This window comes from Berghia stephanieae, chromosome 12 (assembly GCF_034508935.2).
Source record: "Berghia stephanieae isolate SIO BIC M18660-M18661 chromosome 12, UCSD_Bste_1.3, whole genome shotgun sequence".
Classification (NCBI taxonomy): Eukaryota; Metazoa; Mollusca; class Gastropoda; order Nudibranchia; family Aeolidiidae; genus Berghia; species Berghia stephanieae.
This window is the reverse complement of record NC_088371.1, coordinates 11,592,419-11,614,472: the sequence shown is the minus strand read 5'-3', so window position 1 is coordinate 11,614,472 and position 22,054 is coordinate 11,592,419. Positions and strand designations below refer to the sequence as shown.

Sequence of the window (22,054 nt, the reverse complement as noted above, 5' to 3'; positions counted from 1 at the left end):
AAATACAGTAAATAACTAAATAGGGGGGAGGAGTAAGGGGGCAATCTGAAAGAATTCAGAGAATCTGTTTAATGGCCGATAATTATTTCATGGATTGGAAAACTTAAGAAACCTTATTTTTAAGAGGCTGTTTGGGTCTTGTAAAATTTAAATGAATTGCCTACATTGAGCGGTTTTAATCATTCTGTATCATCATTACAGGATTAAAAAAACATATTTGTTGAAAAAAAAAATGCATTATCTGTGTTGATACCTGCTTTGTGTCCTGATTCGGGGTCTGGCATAAAAAAGTATAACAATCTTGTGGAAAATTTTCCACAAAACTAATGAAGGAATAACCTCAATATTCTTTCCTCCTATCAACATTGTAGCATTTTGTGTCAAGCTATAGCTTATGAGATTTGTATTAGAACATTACAAAGTTGCGAATCAAAATTTTATGCCAAAATGGGTGTTAAAAATGTATAAGTTGGGTTATAAGTCAAAATACACATATCCTCTAAAAAAAAATCTTTCTTTGGAGACATAATACGAGGGCTCTTTCAGAAATAACCGAAATATGCCCATTGCTCAGCAACCAGTGGAGATTTTTTAATTCTGTAAATGACATGATATTCCTTATTTCCTTACGGATATTCCCAGAAATTATAAAGTGCATCATTTTGCACAATGAATTTCTAGACGATTTTAAAGATGGCGGCCCACCTTGAAACTTGGTCAAAGGAGGAAATCAGAGCTGTCATACGTTTTTTGAACGCCAAAAGTCTGAATCCTACCGAAATTCATAAAGAACTTCAGAGTGTATATGGTGAGCATGTTATAAGCCATACACAAGTCTATCACTGGTGTAATTTGTTTGAAGCCGGCCATTCCGACTTGACAGACAGGGAAGGTAGAGGGCGTTCGATAACTGCGACGTCAGAAGACAATGTGAAGCGAGTTGATGAGCTTATTCGTCAAGACAGGAGGTTGAAACTTCATGAAATCGCAAGCAGTCTTGAAATTTCGGAAACTTCTGCCCATAGAATTGTATTTGATGAACTTGGCTACAGAAAAGTCAGCGCAAGATGGGTTCCTAAGCAATTGACAGACAATCATAAAGAATAAAGATTGGACATCTGCTGGGAACTTTTGAGAAGAAGCAAGAGCTCACTCAGGGTTCACGGGCATACTGCCAACGCTGGCGGAGACTTTCTAGGGTACGATGTGACTTTTCTTGACAGCATAGTCACCGGTGATGAGACTTGGTTGCACCATTGCACCCCAGAAACAAAGCAAGATTCGATGACATGGAAACATCCATCCTTACCTGTCGCGAAAAAATTCAAAGTCATGCGGTCAGCAAAGAAAATAATGGGACCTGTTTTCTGGGACAGTCGTGGTGTTATTCTGTTCGAAACCTTACAACATGGAGAAACAATCAATGCTGCAAGGTACTGCCAAACTCTTGACAAGCTTAGGGAGGCCATTCGCAGAAAGCGCCCAGGGCAGTTGACCAACGGGGTCATTTTGCAACACGACAACGCTACACCCCACACAGCATGAGTGACGCAAGGTTGGCTAGAGAAATATGGATGGGAGATTTTACCACACCCACCACACAGTCCAGACCTCGCACCATCTGATTATCACCTCTTTGGGCCACTGAAACGTGAGCTGGCAGGAAAGCGCTTTGATGTCGATGAAGAGCTTGTTGACCATGTGCGGAAATGGCTACAAAACCTTGACGGAAATTTCTTCCGAGAGGGTATCTATTCCATGGTGCGGCATTGGCAGAAGTGTGTCAACAGACTTGGCTGTTACGTAGAGAAATGAAGGACGAGTCAAGGTATGAACACGTGCAAGAATTTTGTTGATAGCATAAAAAACGTGGATTTTACAGGCATTTTTCGGTTAATTATGAAAGAGCCTCGTACATTATCTCTGTGATGACTATGAAAATTTTCAAACAATTTCATGGAATAGATTGTGAGAAATGTTTGACACAGTATCCCATACCCCTAGAAAAATGATATATTAGGAAAATAGCAAAATAGCTTCCCCTTTTTCAAAGCTTTCTTGCTACCTATACCTTTTTCAGCCGTTTTTTGTGTGCCCTTATAGTAAGTACGTCTTGAGAAATTGCACTTGGTTAAGCAGTTCTGGACTGTGAGCTGACTAGATGAAATTGTAATTTTTTTCAAAAAGCTATGTAAATTTTTTTTTTAGAAAGAAGATGATTGGTCTCATCAAATGCGATTATCCTTAGCTAAAATCAATATCTGAAGTAGAAAATTGGTACGCTGAACCAGTCGTAAACAATATAACTCTTTTTAAACAAAAACAATTTTATAGTCTTGAACCACCTGGGTGTGGTGCAACTGAATTCAGTAGCTGCTGGTTGAGTGCCAAGAGGCTAAATAGTTATATAAATGATTGAAAACTGATTTTCCTGGGTGCTGCCACAGAAAACACCTGGTAATTTATCTAAATCAAAGCAAACAAAATGAAACAACTTAAATAATCTAAGTCATCACAAACTGAGCCTGGCTTTATGAGGTTTTGTTTGTTTGTTTGTTACGGCGCTTGCAACACATTTAGGTTATATCAGCGCCAGTAAAAAGGAAGAAAATGGGATAGAAAAAAGTTCTAGAATTACAATTAAAGCACCCAAGAAAAAGTAAGACATAGGGGAACTGGGAACAAATAGGGATCAGATGTAGATTCCAAGAGCATACCGCCAATGTACTTATCTTGAGATCACCTATAAGTCTCATCCGGACACAAGCACAAAATCCAACAAAGAGGAATACACTCAAATGCTTACATTATACACTCAAAATAACAAATATATTAATACATAACAGAGAGATGATTTACAAGGAAAAAAATATCATCTCCCAAAACAATAACTATGCATTTGACTGTTTCCCTCCCAGCTAGGACTCCGGCCAGGGCCAGGACAAAACCAAGTAATCTCATTCCGAGACAAAGACAGAAAGCATGTTGGAAAACAGATATAAGGGGATAGAAGACAGTATGTACCACTATGGGAGGTCAGGATTCCCACCCAGGGCTTTATGAGGGACCAGGTATAGATAGAATGAAATTAATGTCACTCAAGTCTTTGTTATTGTTTTTTGCCATCCCTGTTCATGAGTAATTCTCACTAAACTGAATTAACCAGACTATAAACGTTTAAGATAATTTTATGTGTTGGTCCTTTATACTTCCAGATGGCAATATCTATACTATTGAAGTTTAGATCTGCGATGACTGGAGGGGCATTCATATAGCAGTGAGTTGCTATAATATGCATACCTGGGAGGCAGGGCAGTTAGTCGGCAGTTCTCGTAGCTTTGGAGGAGGAGGCAGTGGCGGCAGAGGAAAAGGAGAAGAAGAATAAGACAAGAAGAAGAAGAAGAAGAAGAAGAAGAAGAAGAAGAAGAAGAAGAAGAAGAAGAAGAAGAAGAAGAAGAAGAAGAAGAAGAAGAAGAAGAAGAAGAAGAAGAACACAACAACAACAACAACAACAACAACAACAACAACAACAACAAAAAGGACAAGAACAAAAAAGATCAGAACCGGGAGATCAAGAATTAACTAATGTGTTCTCGGTACCTTGATCAATGTTATGGCCACGGCATCTTGTTTAATGTGTCCCTTCAGTTTCTCACAACATGCTCTGACAAACTGATGGGGTAAAACAAACACCAAAATGTCAGCATCCTTTGCAGTCTCTTTCTCGTTGGTGACAGCAATCTGTGAGAATAAAATAAATAAAGGAGTTTAAATTCATTGGTTTGAAGGCAAGCCTCATAAATACTCTGTTAATTTGTTTCAATCACTTTTTGTTGGTAATTCAAAAGAAACAAATAGAATCTTCCATTGTTTAAAATTCTTTGATAATTAATTGAAAAAAAAAAAGAAAGAAAGCAAAAAAGAGATTTAGCTAAAAATGACATTGAAGCTCTAACAATTCTTATATAGACCACTCTAAGTAGAAGAAAAAAAGAGGCAGACCACGCAACTCCTGGTGGAGAAACTCACAGGCAGTCAAGCAGAGAATTAGCTGCAACTGAACCGTACTGAATGGAGGAGGTTTGTCTGAGGCCAATGCCCAGGATAGGTTCAAGGCCTGCATCAGTCATCAGTATCACATGGCATTGTTGAAAATGCTAACCTAAATCCCAAAACTCCACCCCCCCCCCCCCCCCCCCCCCAAAAAAAAAAAAAAAAGAAACCAAAAAAACAACAAACACCTATGATGGAAGTCTCAAGGGAAATGAAAAGAGGAATGACTGATTAACAGCTGGTGGTGCAACATCGAGTCTGAACTGAAGAAGGGGACAACATGGAAGGAAGTCAAGGGGGGAAGCCCCATGGCTGAAAGTGAACAGGGATCAATTTGCCTGAAAGACAGAATGATGGCGAAGCCAATTTGCCATAAAAAGAAGCTATGTAATTTAATTATCGTGATCTGGGACTCACCATTTGAGTGCCAACCTTCCCATAGTGAAAAGTGTATTTAAGTCTATGATCCTCAAAGTGTTTGTTTTTTGTTATGTATTTAGCAATTAAAAAAGTAATTTAAAACCCAAAAAACACGGTATTTTGTTGAAAACAATAGTGCAAATATTGAGCGAATGCAAAATACAAATTTTATATAAAAGCTAACCCCGAACCCAAAATCAAAATAAAAGATCTTCGTCGTTTAAACAATCATTTGCAGCAATATCTGGTTTATGGAGACACCAAGATAAGTCATCACTTTAAATCAGTATAAGGCTCAGAAGTTGCAATACCTAGGACTATTGCATTTCGAAACACCCCAAAGACGTGATCAAGAGACCCCAACCATGGTACTTGTTTTGATGCTTGTGTTGGTATAGGTTGTAGTAGTGATGATGGTAATGATGATGCGGTAGTGCTTGTGGCAGTGCCAGCGCTGTGATGGTGGTTGTAGTGCTGGTGACTACTACTACTACTACTACTACTACTACTACTACTACTACTACAACAACTACTACTACTACTGCTACCAGCACCACCACCATTACCACTACTTTTGGTTAAAAATATATGGGAAGTACCCACCTATGTAATATACAAGTTGAATGCCCCAAAAAATAGTCTTAGTGCATTTATTTTGAACCTACAGCATTCTTACAGCTATCCACGTAATAATAATAATTTAAAAGTTAGAAATATATTAAAAGAAAAATATTATTATAAATTGCGATCAGCGAACATGTTGCGATTAACCGAAGTTGAGTTTCCTGTCCACTATTGCAACATTTTACACATATATGGTAAACTCAAACCAGTTGTAAATAATGCTCTAAGTCCACCACAGACTGAGCAATTTGATTGAAACAAAAACCATATGGCAGCCCTGTATTGATTTTGTCAAGCAAAAGCAGCTTTGATGCAAGTCGACAGATTGGATTAACTTTCATTTTGACATCTGGCACCAATTTATCACATAAAAATGGGATGTCACCAAAATTCATGCAACATGTGTCAAAATATAACACAAGACATGATGATGATTTTTTCACGGATCCACCACTTGACCTGAGCTTTTATCAGAGGAAAATGTTTGACACGGCAAAATTAGCGGAAAATTTCTGAGAAAATCCCAAAATCCCGGAATTCCGCGGGTATTATCATCACTGAATTCGTAAGATAGAAAAAAAAAGAGAGTAATATAGAAAAAAAAGAGAAGGCGGGGGAGGAGGGAGGGAGGGAGGGAGGGGGAGAGAGAGGGAGGGAGAGAGAGAGAGAGAGAGAGAGAGAGAGGGAGAGAGAGAGGGAGAGAGAGAGAGAGATAGACAGATAGATAGATAGATAGAGAGAGAGAGAGAGAGAGAGAGAGAGAGAATCCACACGTATAGCATTGTTAGGATCAAACATTCAACAATTACATATCTTAGGAGATTTTATCTCCTTTTCGTTTCTGATCTCAACCATGGTGGTGGCAAGTATTAAAGTGGTCGTTAAAATTAATAACGCTGAGAAAACTCTCTCTCTCTCTCTCTCTCTCTCTCTCTCTCTCTCTCTCTCTCTCTCTCTCTCTCTCTCTCTCTCTCTCTCTCGCTCTGTGTGTGTGTGTGTGTGTGTGTGTGTGTGTGCGTGTGTGTATAAATATATAGGTTATCTCTCCGACCGAACTCCCGTTTGAATATTGATTACCTGTGCCAAAACATTAAGAACTTTAAAACACACACACACACACACTCACACAAGCACACACACACACACACACACGTGCGCGCGAAAAAAAAAATGCAGCAAAATCATAAAACAAGGTAGTTTTCTGGTCTACTTTTTCAATGGCACGGCACAGGAACATCATTACAGTGAAGTAGTGGAGTTGAAAATATGTGCAAGCTGTGGCAGAATGTCAACATTGCCGTACTATGATAAACACACATTTTTAAACACTTGGTTGGCAAACTCGTAATTGAAATATCGCTCGATTGATTTAATGATTTGAATTGACCCTCATCCTGATTTTTTTTTTTTAAAGTTTTTGATAAGATTTGGGTAATTTTAAGAGCGCGATATGCGAAGGACATGTTTTCTCACCATTTAAAAATATTATGTTTGTTTTATTTTTGTTTTTTTTTCTCATTAGAATAGTGGTTTGATTTGGTTTTTGGTTTGTTTGTTTTGTTTTTTTTAATTTTATTTTCTCCCCTCCTTCCATTTGTTTGTTTGTTGTTTGTTTGTTGTTTGTTTTATTTTTGTTTTTTTACAAGTAACATTAACCCTCTCCTTACCGACCACAGGAAAATCGTTACGATCCAATCAGCACTTTTATCATTCAGATTTCTTTTGTAAATCACACAATTTTCATAAAAATGCTTTATTATAGCTATGAGTTCATTTTGATGATCAATATTATGCATAGAATGTATTTGTTGCTTTTCTGCTTGAGTAAGAAAAAAAATATTTTTACCTTGAGTAAGTGTGAAATTTTTAAAGAAAATTCTGAAAATGGCTGGTAAGGAAAGGGTTAAGGCGCTCACGATACTCTTGATTTGGTATGACTGTCAGTCGAAAGTTAGATAATGGCATAATTATTCAAAGGGGATATTGCCTGTTTCAAGCAGTGGTCTTTAATAAAGTATTTATGTTTCGAGAAGGACTTAGACCACCATGAGTTTGAACTTGATGAGCAATGTACGCTTATTTTATAAAGTTTATCATGTACCTAATACCATACGAAGGGGGCGAAAGCATTGCAATGTGACCCGGAAGGTCCAGGGTTCGAGCCCCGATTCAGGCGCTTTCGTTGTTTTTCCTTGGGCAAGATTATTAACCCCCAATTTGCTCACTTGGACAACATGGGTGATTCCTGTTGACATCAGACATCTTGTTTGATTAATTATCTATATTCTTTCATGGAATGCCTAGGCGACGATATCTTATGATGTATTGGGCGAAACGGCATAGGTACTTTTTTTTTTAAATACCATACTAACGCATATCAGTTACTTATCACTGTGACAGGCGACAGGGCACCCAAGCCCACACTATTGACCTAGTTTAGCTCTTATTAGGCATTGTGTGTTGTGTAATCAGTAGGCAAAAAAAAAAAAAAACGTGTTGTTTACAAATGACGCCAATATGCCAATGGCCCACATTTGAAATTGGAGCAACGGAGTCGAGATGTGACAGATACCAAAATGACGAGGTCCTGACAGAAATAATCCAAATAAAGAACACATACTCTCTCTCTCTCTCTCTCTCTCTCTCTCTCTCTCTCTCTCTCTCTCTCTCTCTCTCTCTCTCTCTCATATCTATCTATCCATCTATCTAATTATCCCCCTCCTCCTCCCGCTATAAGAGGACCACTTATCTCTCTCTCTCTCTCTGTCTCTCTCTCTCTCATATCTATCTATTTATCCCCCTCCTCCTCCAGCTATAAAAGGACCACTTATCTCAACCCAATTTATTCGTGTATTTATTTTATTTATTTTTGCCCGGTACCCCACATGTTTTTCTGTAATTAACTTCACGATGAGACCTAATTGATAAAAATAATAATAACGTATTGAAAATTTCGCTTGCTCAGTTATTCTGTTATCGATATTAAGTGTCAGTTATTCTGTTATCGATATTAAGTGTTGACATTTTGTGACAGTTGGTATCGATATTTAGATGCAATGATTCAATGATAATTACAGGGCTGACATGACGATGCGAGTTTGAGGCTGATGTGGTTGGAGGACAATGACATACAAATAAAGACGACATGGGGTCAAAGTACATGCATTGATTGTCATTGAAAAAAATTGGAAAGCTGACACTGGTATTATATAAGATTTAAAATCCCAAAAGGTGTGTATGAAACTGCCAGACAAAGAAGAAAGAGAAAAAAAAAAGAAAATCAAATAAATCACCCCTATCATAGTGATCTTTACTAACTCTGTTCACGCGTATCCCCATCCAAGGAGCACATAATTGATTTCAGAACACGTCGTCCCCATCCCGTCACATATATATATATATATATATATATATATATATATATATATATATATATATATATATATATATATATATATATATATATATATATATATATATATATAATTTTTAAAAATGTCCATGTCGAGGCAGTTGGATATTCATTTGCGGGTGGTGGGTGCTTTTTTTTTTTTGGTATTTTTCTCTCTGCTTTACTTAGCACTGCCTCATTTTTACGGCATGGGTTTAAGTAAAATACTTGTCTGTTCTAATAATAATAATTAATAGATCTTGTCTATAATTATGGCAATTTGTCATTTAGTTACACTTGTTATAACGTTATATGATAACTATAACACCGAACAGATATTTCACTCCTACTTATTCTCCCTCTCTCTCTCTCTCTCTCTCTCTCTCTCTCTCTCTCTCCTCTCTCTCTCTCTCTCTCTCTCTCTCTCTCCCTCTCTCTCTCTTTCTTTCACGCGTGCGATAGACACAACATAAACATATCCATTTCGTTTTCAATTTGTTACAATTGTGGCAATTCAACACCAAAAATTATCATCATTATCAATTGGTCAATTAATCTAACATTAAATAAATTAATCAGTCAATCAGTCAACACATCAGTCCTTGGTTTTGCTGTACCATATGAAATATTCAATATTTCTATTGCTGATGGAACGAACGTTGATTTATACTTGTAAGTTCTACATGCAATCTGACAAAACCGTCTCCCAGATGGTAAAAGATTAAATTCATGGTATAAAATGTTTTTGACTGTTGGTTGATTATTTTTGATGGATTTTGAAATTTTTGATTTATCTTTAAGTCGGCATCCACCAAACCATACGGTGCAGCCATAATCTTAGGCTAATCCTAGGCTTTTGCCAATACTTCATACAATTTGATAACATACATGGAAGTGAGAAAAAAAAGGTAAATGGAACAACAACAAAAATACCATTAATAACAAAAAAAAAAAAAAAACAATACAACGACGGTAATACCACCAACACTTACAATAATAATACTAATAATAATAATACTAATAATAATAATAATACTAATAATAATAATAATAATAATAATAATAATAATAATAATAATAATAACAGCAATAATATGTAGTATTATTTTTGTAAATGAGGACCACGCTTTTAGTCCATTCGATAGAAGTCAGACTACACTAACGATGCATTTAGGTCATTTCAGTGCTTCAGAAAGAACCGTTAAATTTAGAGTTCAGCGCCAACAACACCCACACGCCGAAGAAAAAGTAGGTCAAGCGGGAATAGTTGCACACTAGACACAGTACAAGTAATTATACTGAGAAAGAAGTCTCAGGTTTGAGAGCAGTCAGCAAGATGACGACCATTTTAATCGTTCGATATTTGAAAGACGAGTTTTCTGGCAATATTTTTTATTAAATGTTGGGGGAGGGGAGGTAGGAAGGGGGTCGTCAGAGTACGACGGAATAGACATCATTGTAGGAAATAAACCCCCCCCCCCCCCCCCCAATAATCTCATAAGGACAACGCCATGAAGACTGTTCGGATCGCCAAAACGGAGACAATTAAGATGCATGTAGTTCCGAAGAATAATATACGGTCACCCAGCTAGATAACATGCAAAGAGGAAGGGGGGGGGGGGGGGCTACCATCTCTCACTGGAACAAAAACAAAAATAAATATATAAATAAAATTAAAAAATAAAAGAGACTATTTCCATCACAGCAAGGGCATGGGCAAAACCAAGACATTTCACTCCAGACAGAAAACGTTGAAGGAGACAATAGAGCAAGGGGAGAAAGATACTTGGGACGACGGCGAATAGCAAAACTACCAAACCTTTGTTGGAGATAACATATACAGCGGTGTGTGTGTGTGGGGGGGGGGGGGGGGTAGGATAACGACACATTGATTAAGGTCAATTCATTATCAGTAAAACAGAAGAATGGGAGAGTTAAAAGATATAAGACTTGATGCACCCGTTTGCAAGAAGCAAAAGGTAATGTGCATGTGTGTAGGGGGGAGGGGCGGTAAGGAAAAGGGGACTATAGATAGTATGCGCTTGGCTATGAAGCTCACAACATTGCATCCGGAATTATAACGGACCAACACACAAAACTGTGTGTAATCTTGAATGTTTATAGTCTGGTTAATACAGTTTAGTGAGAATTTTACCCAAAAACGTGGATGGCAAAAAACAAAAACAGAGACCCGAGTGACGTCAACTTCATTCTATCTATAAGTCAAGGATAGAAGTAGCCTTGGACAATCCATCACGATATCAAGAAGTCGCACCCAAAGCTACCTTCAGAACTTGCCTGTCTCCTGAAGCGATCAGCCCCACAGTGTGTGAGCATGTATCATGATATTTTGACATAAAGAATAGAGAATTGTATCATATGTTGTTTTTTTTTTCTTCAATCGCCCGTGTTTAAATTGCGAGTGATATTCAGATAGGCAAGTGTGTAAGATGGCTATGGTCCCATTCAATCAATGCGGACGATCGTTGAGTGTGACAAGTGACGCAGTGTCACTTGCAACAACACCTGTTGCAATCTGTGCACAATACCATTTGTTTATCTATCATAAGTAATGCAAACAAACAAAAAAATAACAAAAAGAGAGAGAGAAAAAAAAAGAAAGACTGAAAAAGAAGAAACAAAAACAAAACAAAAAAATAAAACTGAACAAAAACATTAAAACAAAACAAAACAAAACAACAGACAAACAATCAAAACTAGCAAACGATGCAAGGCCAGGTCAACCAATGTCATGGGAACCGTGCATTTGTCAGTCGTCAACATAATCTATTTTAATCTTCTCACAACATGTATAGATAGAAGGAAGATGACGCCACTCGGGCCTTTATTGTTTTTTGTCATCCACGTTTATGAGTAATTCTCACTTAACTGCATTATCCAGACTATTAAATTTCATTGTTACACAGAGTTTTGTGTGTTGGTCCGTTATACGTCCGGATGGTATAACGGACCAACGTACAAAACTTTGTGTAACCTTGAACGTTTATAGTCTGGTTAATACAGTTTAATGAGTTTTACCCATAAACATGGATGGCAAAAAACAATAACAAAGACCTGAGTGACGTCAACTTCATACTATCTATAGTGAATTCAAGAGACATACAATTGATGTAGATCAGAAGAAGATGGTGTGCGATTAAGTAAAATGCTAACGGACATGATTGTGCCCGCCAAAACTATTGTAACCAACACACAAAATTATCCTTTAACGATAGTAAAATGTATTCTATCATCTGGGGTGAATCTAATTGAAACTTAATCACCTCTATGACGGTCGAAGAAAAAGACAAAATACCACAGAACTGAGTGGCATCATATTATAATGGCAAAATATGTACACAGACACGGGGGTGCAGATAATTTTAACTCATTGACATCATGCACAGAGAGAGAGAGAGAGAGAGAGAGAGAGAGAGAGAGGAGAGAGAGAGAGAGAGAGAGAGAGAGAGAGAGAGAGCAAACGGATTTATTGTAATGTCTCAACTGATCTCATGTCAAAGATAACTTTTTTTTTAACCATTGAAAAAAAAAATTATATATGACAAAAATCCATCAGTATTTCTTATCATTAACCCTAAGGTCGAGTTTGTGAAGTTTACACAAGGCTCGCGTTCTCGTTTGTGAACTATAAAGCATGGTGCAAAAGTCAAACCTCTCTTGTGACGCTTTGAAGGAGAAACGCCTTATCTGTTGATATCGACGCGTACTATTTTACAGGTCTGATAACCCAAATTGTTGTAATGGAAATACTCTCAAACCAACGTAAAATATTGTCCATTACTACAATGTTAAATCATGCCCATAACTGTGTTCGGTTATCAGAACAGCACATGTGTGCACCTAGGTTGATATCAATCAATCCAAGATATCCAACCCCCCCTCCCAAATAGCAATTGGCGGTGTGCTTTGATACGGTTAAATCAGAGAACATACATACACACCAGTCCTCTGGTTATATTCATTCACTCGGCCACCTCGCCCCCCCCCCCCCCCCCCCCACCTCCCCCTCTTACTGCTATATGCCTGTCAACAAAACGATAATTATCATTACGATTATTATTAATAAATAGTAACAATGATGATAAAAACAGTAATAACAACAACAACAACAATAATAATAATAATAATAATAATAATAATAATAATAATAATAATAATAATAATAATAATAATAATTACAACAATGATAAGAAGAATAAAAAGAATATTACTAACAATTCTAATAATACTGATAATAATAAAAACAACAAAACGAGAACACGAATATAAATAAAATGAAATAACATCTAATATGATATGGACTGATATGCTGATATCACATTTTTTTTTTTAATGAGCTCGAGTTTACACATGGCATTATGCAGTTATTCAAGGAGAACGCTATGTCTGGTTTTACTTTTGGACACAAATATTATGCTGCCGTACACAGACAAAACGCATTTTTTTCTCGACAAAACGCATCTGTTTTCATTTTGGCTAAAAATTAATTATATTATAATATAAAAATGTCGACGAATCGAGGGTGACCCTCGATTTGGCAAACGATTAAACCGTACTTCGAAGACATGGGTCATCTTAATTAACAATTCAATAAATAGTAAAAAGTTGTTTTTTTAAATGATCAAATTAAAAAAAAAAAGAAGTTCTGTTATAGTTCAGCAGTGTGGACACTTAACTTGCTGACATAATGAAACCGTACATACAATCTGGAACTGATTCAATGCAGCAATCTGATATTGATTCCAATGCCATTGATGCAGTGACTTACCCCGCTCCCCACCACATGATAATAATATGATAAAACGGATCCGTTCAAAAGCCACCCCCCTATCTGAGACGAAAACGGGCACGCATGCCAGATCATAATTAATGTAACAGACATAATTGGTTTAAAGATCATGGTTCCAAATAATATTCGGCAAACATTTTTTTGTAAACAAATTAATAATAAGGAAAAACAAGTTTTGTCAACATGGATCTTCTAGTAAGCACTCTTATTACCTGGAAATAACACAACCCGCCCCCCCCCCCCCCCCCCAAATTAAAAAAAAACCCCAATAAAAAAGAGATTTCACTTGCTTGTTGACTATGCCATAAAAAAAACAACTTTAATTAATCATAGACGTCTATAATGAATTTAATCAGTACAATTCTTTTTTAAAAGAGTCCTTTAATTAATCAATATAATGAATTTAATCAGTACAATACACAGTGAAAATAATATTATCTGAGAACATTCAAAGTGTAAAATATAGTTGGGTGCAAAACGGTTCGCAAATCATAAAAACCAAAACTAAAATATTGTGAAATGTCAAATGATATGAGTATTCACTCATTTCTCAGCCACCCCCACCCTGTTCCTGATGGTTCTCATTTACAGCTTAAAGAGACAACACATCATGGTTAAGGCAATTCATGACAACAAAACAGATATGTCTGATCCCCGAACTGGTAATCTTTTAAACAGGAAAGTTTGTGCTGCTAGCCACCACACTCCAACTACTGTTCTTTATGCCTTCCAAATCTAAAGCAATCGAATGTGCAAAACAATCTACCTGTGAGTAAAATCAAATGCTATCAACTGTTTTTGTTTTTTTTAAACCTCGAGACAAACAAATCAGAATTGAACCTAAATAAATTTGAACATTTAAAATTTGAGATAAATGGCAGTTCTAGGGTGTGCAAAACAACAAGCAAGTAGAGCTTTAACTAGGGCAGTCCCCAAGAGTTTGATGTGACTTGTGGTCTCAATGGACAGATCAATCATAAAAAAAAAATTTCTTTACATCAGGACTGTTGGCAAAACACAAACTCAGTCTTCACGTAGAATTGTTATATATCAAGTAATCATTGACTTATCGTCCAAATAACCCCCCCCCCCCCCCCCCCCCCCAAAAAAAAAAAAATTAAAAAATTGAACACACACACACAAACTAACAAACCTTTTCTAACCTTCTCAATCAGTGCTAGCTATGTCGCAAGTATACAAAATATAGTGCTATCAATGCACTTCAGGTTAAGGATTTCTCTTCCAAAACAATATGGCGCCCTCATATAATTTAAGTGCTCTACGAAATGTATGATGCAATTAATACTACACCATCATCTTTAGTTTAAAAAAAAAAAAATTCTATTTCCTGTTACAGAAATAGAATCTGAGCCCTATTAGACTAAAATGCATGGACATTGAATATGCTCTCAATCGGAAGATTATCATTTTAAAACGCACGTGTTTTGGATATTGGAAACCTTGACTACATGACATGATTGTGATGAAAGGAAAAAATGTATCATGAATTTGATTAAGCTAAAGCGAGATTGGCATAACATCGAGGTTTCATTGAGAAATGAGAATAGAGAAATTATACGAAAGATAAATGACATACAAACAACACAAACCAAACAAAAGCAGACAAGCAACCCTACATTATATTACCATTCGTAGAGACACTATCCTTTTTCATACATAGTATTCAAAACAATAAATGTATGTTTACATGCGACTTAAAAATAAATAATTCTGCTATAATAACTGAAAAAAACCCAACAAAACGGTCACTGTTAACTAAGTTAGTTTAATTAGCGAACTGATCCTCTGGAAGTAGAATAGATTATGATGAAAAAGTTTTTAAAAGTTAAAAGATGTAGATGTATTCTGATATGAACACTTATTGCTCATTATACATGTTGACATGTTGGGCAGCAAGTCTGATATGAACTTGGGAAAATCTATAAATTTCAACAATTATGCCACGTTACTATTGACAAATCAATATTTAATGTGTACTTCAGATGCATCCAAAGCCAAGGAAAAAGGTAAACAGCCTACTTTTAGCAGAATTACATATGCACCTGTTTTTCAGTAAAACTTGTTGAAAAGAAACGTTTGATGCCAGGGTGTAATATATCAAGGACAATAATGCGCCGATTTATCCCGCCTTGGACAAATTTGTAATTCATATAGTTAGTTAAGAAGTCCTTCAGAGCCACTAGGCCCATGGAGCCAGAGTTTATCCAAGAGTCTATAGTGTAAATAGCAATAGCAATTGCTTGCTATCCTTTGGATAGGATACTAGTCTATTGGAAAGTACTTCTGACCAGATCTAACAGACCCAGCTACCCACTCATTGCTAGGTAGACAAGGGGGTAAAAAAAAAAATATAATCCTGTCTGCATCAGGAATTGATCACAGTCCTTTTACGTATGAAGCGAATTCTCTACCACCTGAGCTATCGGGACCCCCCCCCCCCTCCCAAATATAGTCAGTTACAATGACTAATACTTTTTCCCGGACAACAATGAATTCTGAGTAAATCATTGTCTGGACAGTTTCACCCATCCTATCATCCAGACGATGACATACCTCAAACAATGGTGTCATAAAAAAAAAAAGTATGGTATTCTTCATACTTGTGAAAAAAAAAACAAGAATTGCAACATAGTAGGTGCATCTAGAGTGACCCTGCTCTTAGACAGTAGATCTATACAATAAATATTCAATTATTCGTCAGTGGAGAACACGGTATCAACTACAATTTCAGTCATTTCCCACCAAAACATAATAGAACAATCAACGACAATTTGCCATTCATCCTTATATAAATTTACCAATAAATGACTTTTTAAAAAAAAAATCTATATTTATCAAATAACTCTTCAAATAGAGGATCAATGAGAGCCATAAAAAAGGCCCATTTTGGCAATCCTTAAACATGCCAACTTTTCAAAGAGCTAAATCGGGACACATTAACGCACAATACCATCATTTCCCTAAACAGCAGTATTTTTGGAATGTTATATAATATGATTTAGATTTAGAGCTTTTTCTGTACCTTGCTTTAATTTGCTGGTTAAAAAAGCATAATCCTTGGGACCTGCAAGGATCATTTCCATACACAAAACAGTCCAATATTTTGTGTTTTTAAAAATTTTCTCCAGATTGCCAAATTGAGAAAGTCCCGATTTTATCAGAACAGTTGGCAGCTATGCTGATATTAATATAATATAATATAAGAAATGAGTCAGCCTAAATTCCGCATTAAAGTAATGAGCTTCGACCAAATTAAAGTTTTACTCAAATGACGATTCTACAAGTTTAAAAATAAAAAATAAAAAAATAAACGAAAAGCCTCTCGCACTTGCCACTCATATCAGACTCACCACTTTCTCTGGTAATTTAATACCCGGCAGATATTTGACATTCTCGTGCTGCGTGTTGATGATGTTGCTTAGTTTTTGTCCATTCACCTCCTCCTCATACACCCACATACGAACCTCTGGATCAAAAAGTGAAGGGTTGTCCTTGGCATTATTACCAACTATTTTGGCAATGGCAGAACCCCTGGAGAGACAAACAAAAAAATATTTCAAAAATCAATTTTACAATGACACACAGCATGACATGTGAGTAGGTAGTCTTTCAGAGGTGTAGACATGATTTCTATAACGTGAAACAGACAAAATCAATTGCTTGCTATCCTTTTGATAGGATGCTAGGCACTGTCTTAACAAAGTACTTTCCACCAAATCTTGACATACCTAGCTACCCCATCACTGCTGGATAGACAGAGGGGGTCAGAAAAAGAAATCTTGACTGCACCTCGGAACAATCTCGGCCCCTTTGCTTGAGAAGCGAGTGCTCTACCAACTGAACAATTGAGACCCTCTAAAGCCATAAGTTTACTTGTAAAAAGAATGTAATGAGGGAGGAAAAAATAATAAAATAATATTACATAAAAAATCTGAATCCCATGAAGCAAATATCTACCAATACAGATGCAAGATTCCTGTTCCTCTTTATTTATGTGTCAGACATCATTCAAAATGCATTGTACAGACATGTCTTTGTCTTATTCAGATTAATAACAAATAAACAAATATAAACAAATGGGTTTACAACATGACTAACCGGAATGATTCATTTAAGCATTATTTTAAGTATCAAATTTACATAAAGATAAAGTGCATCTTCAACATAAATATCAATAAATAGAAATAGGTCAAATGTATATATTGTTTATATATTATTATTATATATCACATAAATATAGCAAGAAAAAGTAAAGGAAATAGAAGTAGAGACGGGATCCCAATCTAGATAAATACAATATTGTCATGTACTTTAAATGTAGTCATAATTAGAATGTCCCTGATTTGTCAACGTAGTTGTGACATCACACAAGTCAAAGGAAATATATATGACAATAAATACTTTTTAAAGCCCTTATACTAAAAGTAAGAGTTTTTAAAAATCTAATGCATTAAAAATACAAATTATAAATAAATAAATCCACTGGATCTTGATGCTTGCTCCTTACACATTGAAGCACTTGACAATTGATTTACATCTTAGTCCAAAAAGAAAAAAAAAAAGGTAAGGTTGAAAACTGGCATAATCATATACCCCTTTACAGGAGATGTATGTAGTTAGATTTTATAATTTAACCAGATTGAAGTTTTAATCAAGAGAGTTATAATTGCTGGCAATAGACTGCATTTGTGGCCACGATCACTGAGTTGAGCCAGCAGATTTGACAGCCAACCGCAACCATTTGAAAGGATTTTTCATATTTTCCATAATATTTATGCCCATTTTATCATATTTTTTCAACACCATCCAAAATTTCAAAGTTTAACATTAACTGAAATTTATGGAGACTTATCAAGCTATCAGAGGGTAGGAAACCCTGTAATTCCTGTGACAATCATCTGTCAAGCTACCCAGATTCTCATCTAGGAGGAGACGATATTTAATAACCTTCAACTATACCACTCTTATCATTTCCCCCCTTTTTATTACAAACTCTTGACTGCCTGCATTCAGCATAATATTTTTGTCACCATATCCATATTATCATATTTTGGACCTCAAAGCGTATTAAAATATGAGAAATCATACAGTACTGGTTGTCAAGCATGAGCCAGTAGGCTTCTATAACAATAATATAACGAAGTGACTAGTAGTGGTGGGCGGTATTCGAGACGAAACGGCTTGTCATCGACGATAGGCCATCAATAAAATTTCCTGTCGAGAAATCAGTTTTGTCTGTAATTCATGGACATTTCTCGACAAAAAAAAATTATAAATTCTTTGATGGAATAAGTCATTGAAAAATACAAATAAACAACATTAAGCTTTAAAATTAACTTTATTCTGCTCTTATCATACACAAAATACATGATATTATAATGCTTGAATTTATGATTTCACTATTTTAAAGTTCAGAACTATTTCTATCTGCTATTTGGTTCTATTTTCGTCAATACCCCGTCGGTACAAGAAAGTTTCCCGTCTCGCCATTTATTAACGAAAGGTAGCTAAGAGGAGAGCCAACATGTAGTAGCTAAAAGAAATAAATTCTAGAGAGGAATATATTTGTCACATATCTTAGTAACCAACAAAAATATTTGAATTAGATTTAGCTTGCTTTAATTACATATACATTCTTAATAATATTGCTTGAATTTACACATCACTATTTGAAAGTGAAGAACTATTTCTGCATTTTATTTGGTTCTTTGAAGAATGGTACGAAACTGATTCCCGACTGGATGAATATTTCTCGATGCCAAATAACTATTATGAGACAACGAAATTATTTATGAGGCAGAAAAACATTATAAAAAAGAAAACAAGATTTATATTGAGGTTAAAGTCAAGTGCGAAAATATCGTGTAAAAGTTTATAATCCTTGACCCACAAACATAAACCTGCTTTGATTTGTGCTTCATTTCCTAGACTTGCATCATAAATTATGCTTCGCATTTTAAACACAAATATAAATACAAAGAATGGGAAGTGGGAAGAGCCACTCAGTCCTTATTATTCGATGGGTAGCCCTATTCTTCCGGAAGGACGACTATCATCAGCCATCGTTGCCGTCCGTAAGGACAAATAGTGTCACTTTCACTATTCGTACTTCAAACTCAAAAGCTGGGCATTATTCAAGATTGTTTTCACTGTGCAAGATACGATTCTGCATAGGTACATTGATATAGGTATCCGTGAGATAGGTTATAACTTATAGTTTATATGACCCCCCCCCCCCCCCAACCACACACACACACAAACTTCTGTCTGTGCGTGAATTAATTGGCGCACGCGCGCGTGTGTGTGAGTGCAGTTTTTTTTGTGCTTGTTTTGGGAGTGTTTTTGTAAGCGATATACAATTAATCATCTCTCTGGGTGATCAATTTCGTATCATGAATCACCTGGTTGCTTTCCAATTGGAAGTACCCCATACCATTGCATGCTTGAGAAACAATATGCAAATATAATTATAAAACTTACTGCGAAAATATGTATCAGATGTGAAAGGAAATATTTTACAATATTTTGTAATAAATAAGGACGGATAGTGTCATATTAACAATCTTACTTCACACGAAAGCTGGTCAATATATTGTTTGGCTTTACAAGATTCGATTCTCCAAGAGTGACATGCACTTATGATTTTATCATATGATAAAGCTGCGTTAACAGGCATATATATTTGTATCATAAAGTTTTGCCTTGGAACAATGCAGTATTACTCTATCTGAATGGGTTTGTTTAAGGAATAGCAGAGCATTACCCCTTTAAATACCAAAATAACTCTACACAGAACAAATTCCAAAAGTCGTGTATTCCATAACAATTCGAAATACGAGGCTTTATAAAAACGTTAAGAGGGGCATTTTAAGATTTTTCAATTTCCAACACGTGATAGAGGTGTGAATCATCAAGACAACAATTTTTATAAACACCCTTAAATAACTGGTATGCAAACGTTTTGAGTGCATGTTGATTCCTTTACATATAAGTAATGATGTGGCCGATTGGTTAAAGCATTGCACCGTGACCTGGAAGGGTTCGAGCCCCATTTCAGGCACTTTCGGTTTTTTCCATGGGCAAGATTATTAACTCCCAATTTGCTCACGTGGACAACATGGGTGATTCTTGTTGATATCAGACATCTTGTTTGATGACTTATCTATACTCCTTCAGATTGTGAAATAAAGAAAAGAATAGGTATGGCGAAGAATGCATTCAACCAGCTGCATACAATTATGAAAAACAGGAATATTAGCATGAAAACAAAAATCAAAGTCCTGGATTGCTATGTACTGTCTGTGCTGCTATATGGTTGTGAGAGCTGGACCATAAACAAGACCATGGTTAAAAGACTGGAGGCAGTGGAAATGTGGTTTTACAGAAGAATGATGAGGGTGTCATGGATGGAAAGGAAAAGAAATGAAGAAATTTTAGAAATGGCAAACAGAAAAAGATCACTGATAACAAAAATCATCGAACGCCAAATGGAATTTTTAGGACACATTATCCGCCACCCTGGTTTGGAAGTACTCGCCTTGACTGGAAAGATGAATGGAAAAAGAATAAGAGGAAGACAAAGAATAACGTATTTGAAAGGGATAAGAACTTGGACAGATGAAGCTGAGAAAGGTGGCGCTGCTTTAATAGAATTGGCAAGAGATAGATCAGCTTGGCGGAAGATGACCTCCGATGTCTGCTTCAGATATGGAACTACATGAGATGAGATACTCCTTCATAGGATGTCGTGGAGGAAGGGCAACATAAAAAAAAAATTTAAAAATTAATTGGCACTTGTATTTATCTTCTAAATTATTGATTACTTAATCCGTTAAGTACTAGATTCATTGTATCCATTGTTGCCCCTCCTCTGAGAAGTTAGAATGTCGTCGGGCCTGAAGACCCGATGAGGCCTACGACAAGGACTCTTTTTTAAAATTAAAAGAAGCCGAGGTAAGTAGCAAGTTAAGCTTTATAATTCCATCGTTTTAAACATGAGAAGCCTTTGGGTATCCTATTAAGTCGAACATTACATAAAGTCGAATATACATTTTTGTTTGGATGTTTGAAAAAAAAAAAGTATATTATATGTTGCAGCTTTTACAATGTCAACATATAACTCTATAAAGAAAACAGAAGATTGAAAAAAAACATCTTTTGTGTACATGTTAGTATTGTACAAAAGAAAATTTAGCATTTTATCACATTGGCATTTTCTTAGACTTATTTGGCATTCTTTGCAATAAACGGTCTTGGCAACCATACTTTTAACCCCACAATGACGAGACGGACTGTCTTTTAAATCATGGATTGAGCTTTGAACGTTTTTGTTTTTTTTGTATTCTTGTTGTTTGTTTGTTGGGTTTTTGTTTTGTTTTGTTATTTTTTTGTTCTATATCGCAATATCTACTAAACGTGCTCAAAGCGCTTTACAAAGGGTCCTAGGCCAGCAGGGTGGGGGTAGAGAAATAAAATTGATTGCACCAAGGAGAAAAGAGGAATATAAAGAGTTGATTGAGGTTATTGACGAAGAAGAAAAAGGAGGAGGAGGAGAATGACGAATAAATTGAATTACATGTAATATGCATGTTTGTCTGTCTGCTATCTATTACTATGTTTATTAACCTGATTAACCTGATAAACGGAGCAGGAGGAGGAGGATGACGAGGAGGCGGAAGAAAAGCAGCAGCAGTAGGAAGATGAGAAAAGAAGAAGAAGTAGTAGTAGTAGTAGTA

General features: G+C 35.9%; 2 protein-coding genes across 4 annotated transcripts in view; both read right to left on the bottom strand.

Annotated features, from left to right (window-relative positions):
- Positions 1-22,054, bottom strand: part of LOC144957980 (arf-GAP with GTPase, ANK repeat and PH domain-containing protein 1-like) — a 184,330-nt gene that overhangs the window by 34,085 nt on the left and 128,191 nt on the right. The gene's annotated exons all lie outside the window — the stretch shown is intronic.
- The window catches only part of LOC144957983 (glycerol-3-phosphate dehydrogenase [NAD(+)], cytoplasmic-like), a 57,969-nt gene that overhangs the window by 29,598 nt on the left and 6,317 nt on the right, over positions 1-22,054 (bottom strand). For all 3 annotated transcript variants that reach the window (XM_078889554.1, XM_078889552.1, XM_078889553.1), the window contains exons 3-4: positions 16,670-16,850; positions 3,601-3,741 (exon numbers count right to left, since the gene is read on the bottom strand). In XM_078889554.1, coding sequence (XP_078745680.1) covers positions 3,601-3,741; positions 16,670-16,850 — 322 coding nt within the window. The remainder of the gene's footprint in view (positions 1-3,600; positions 3,742-16,669; positions 16,851-22,054) is intronic.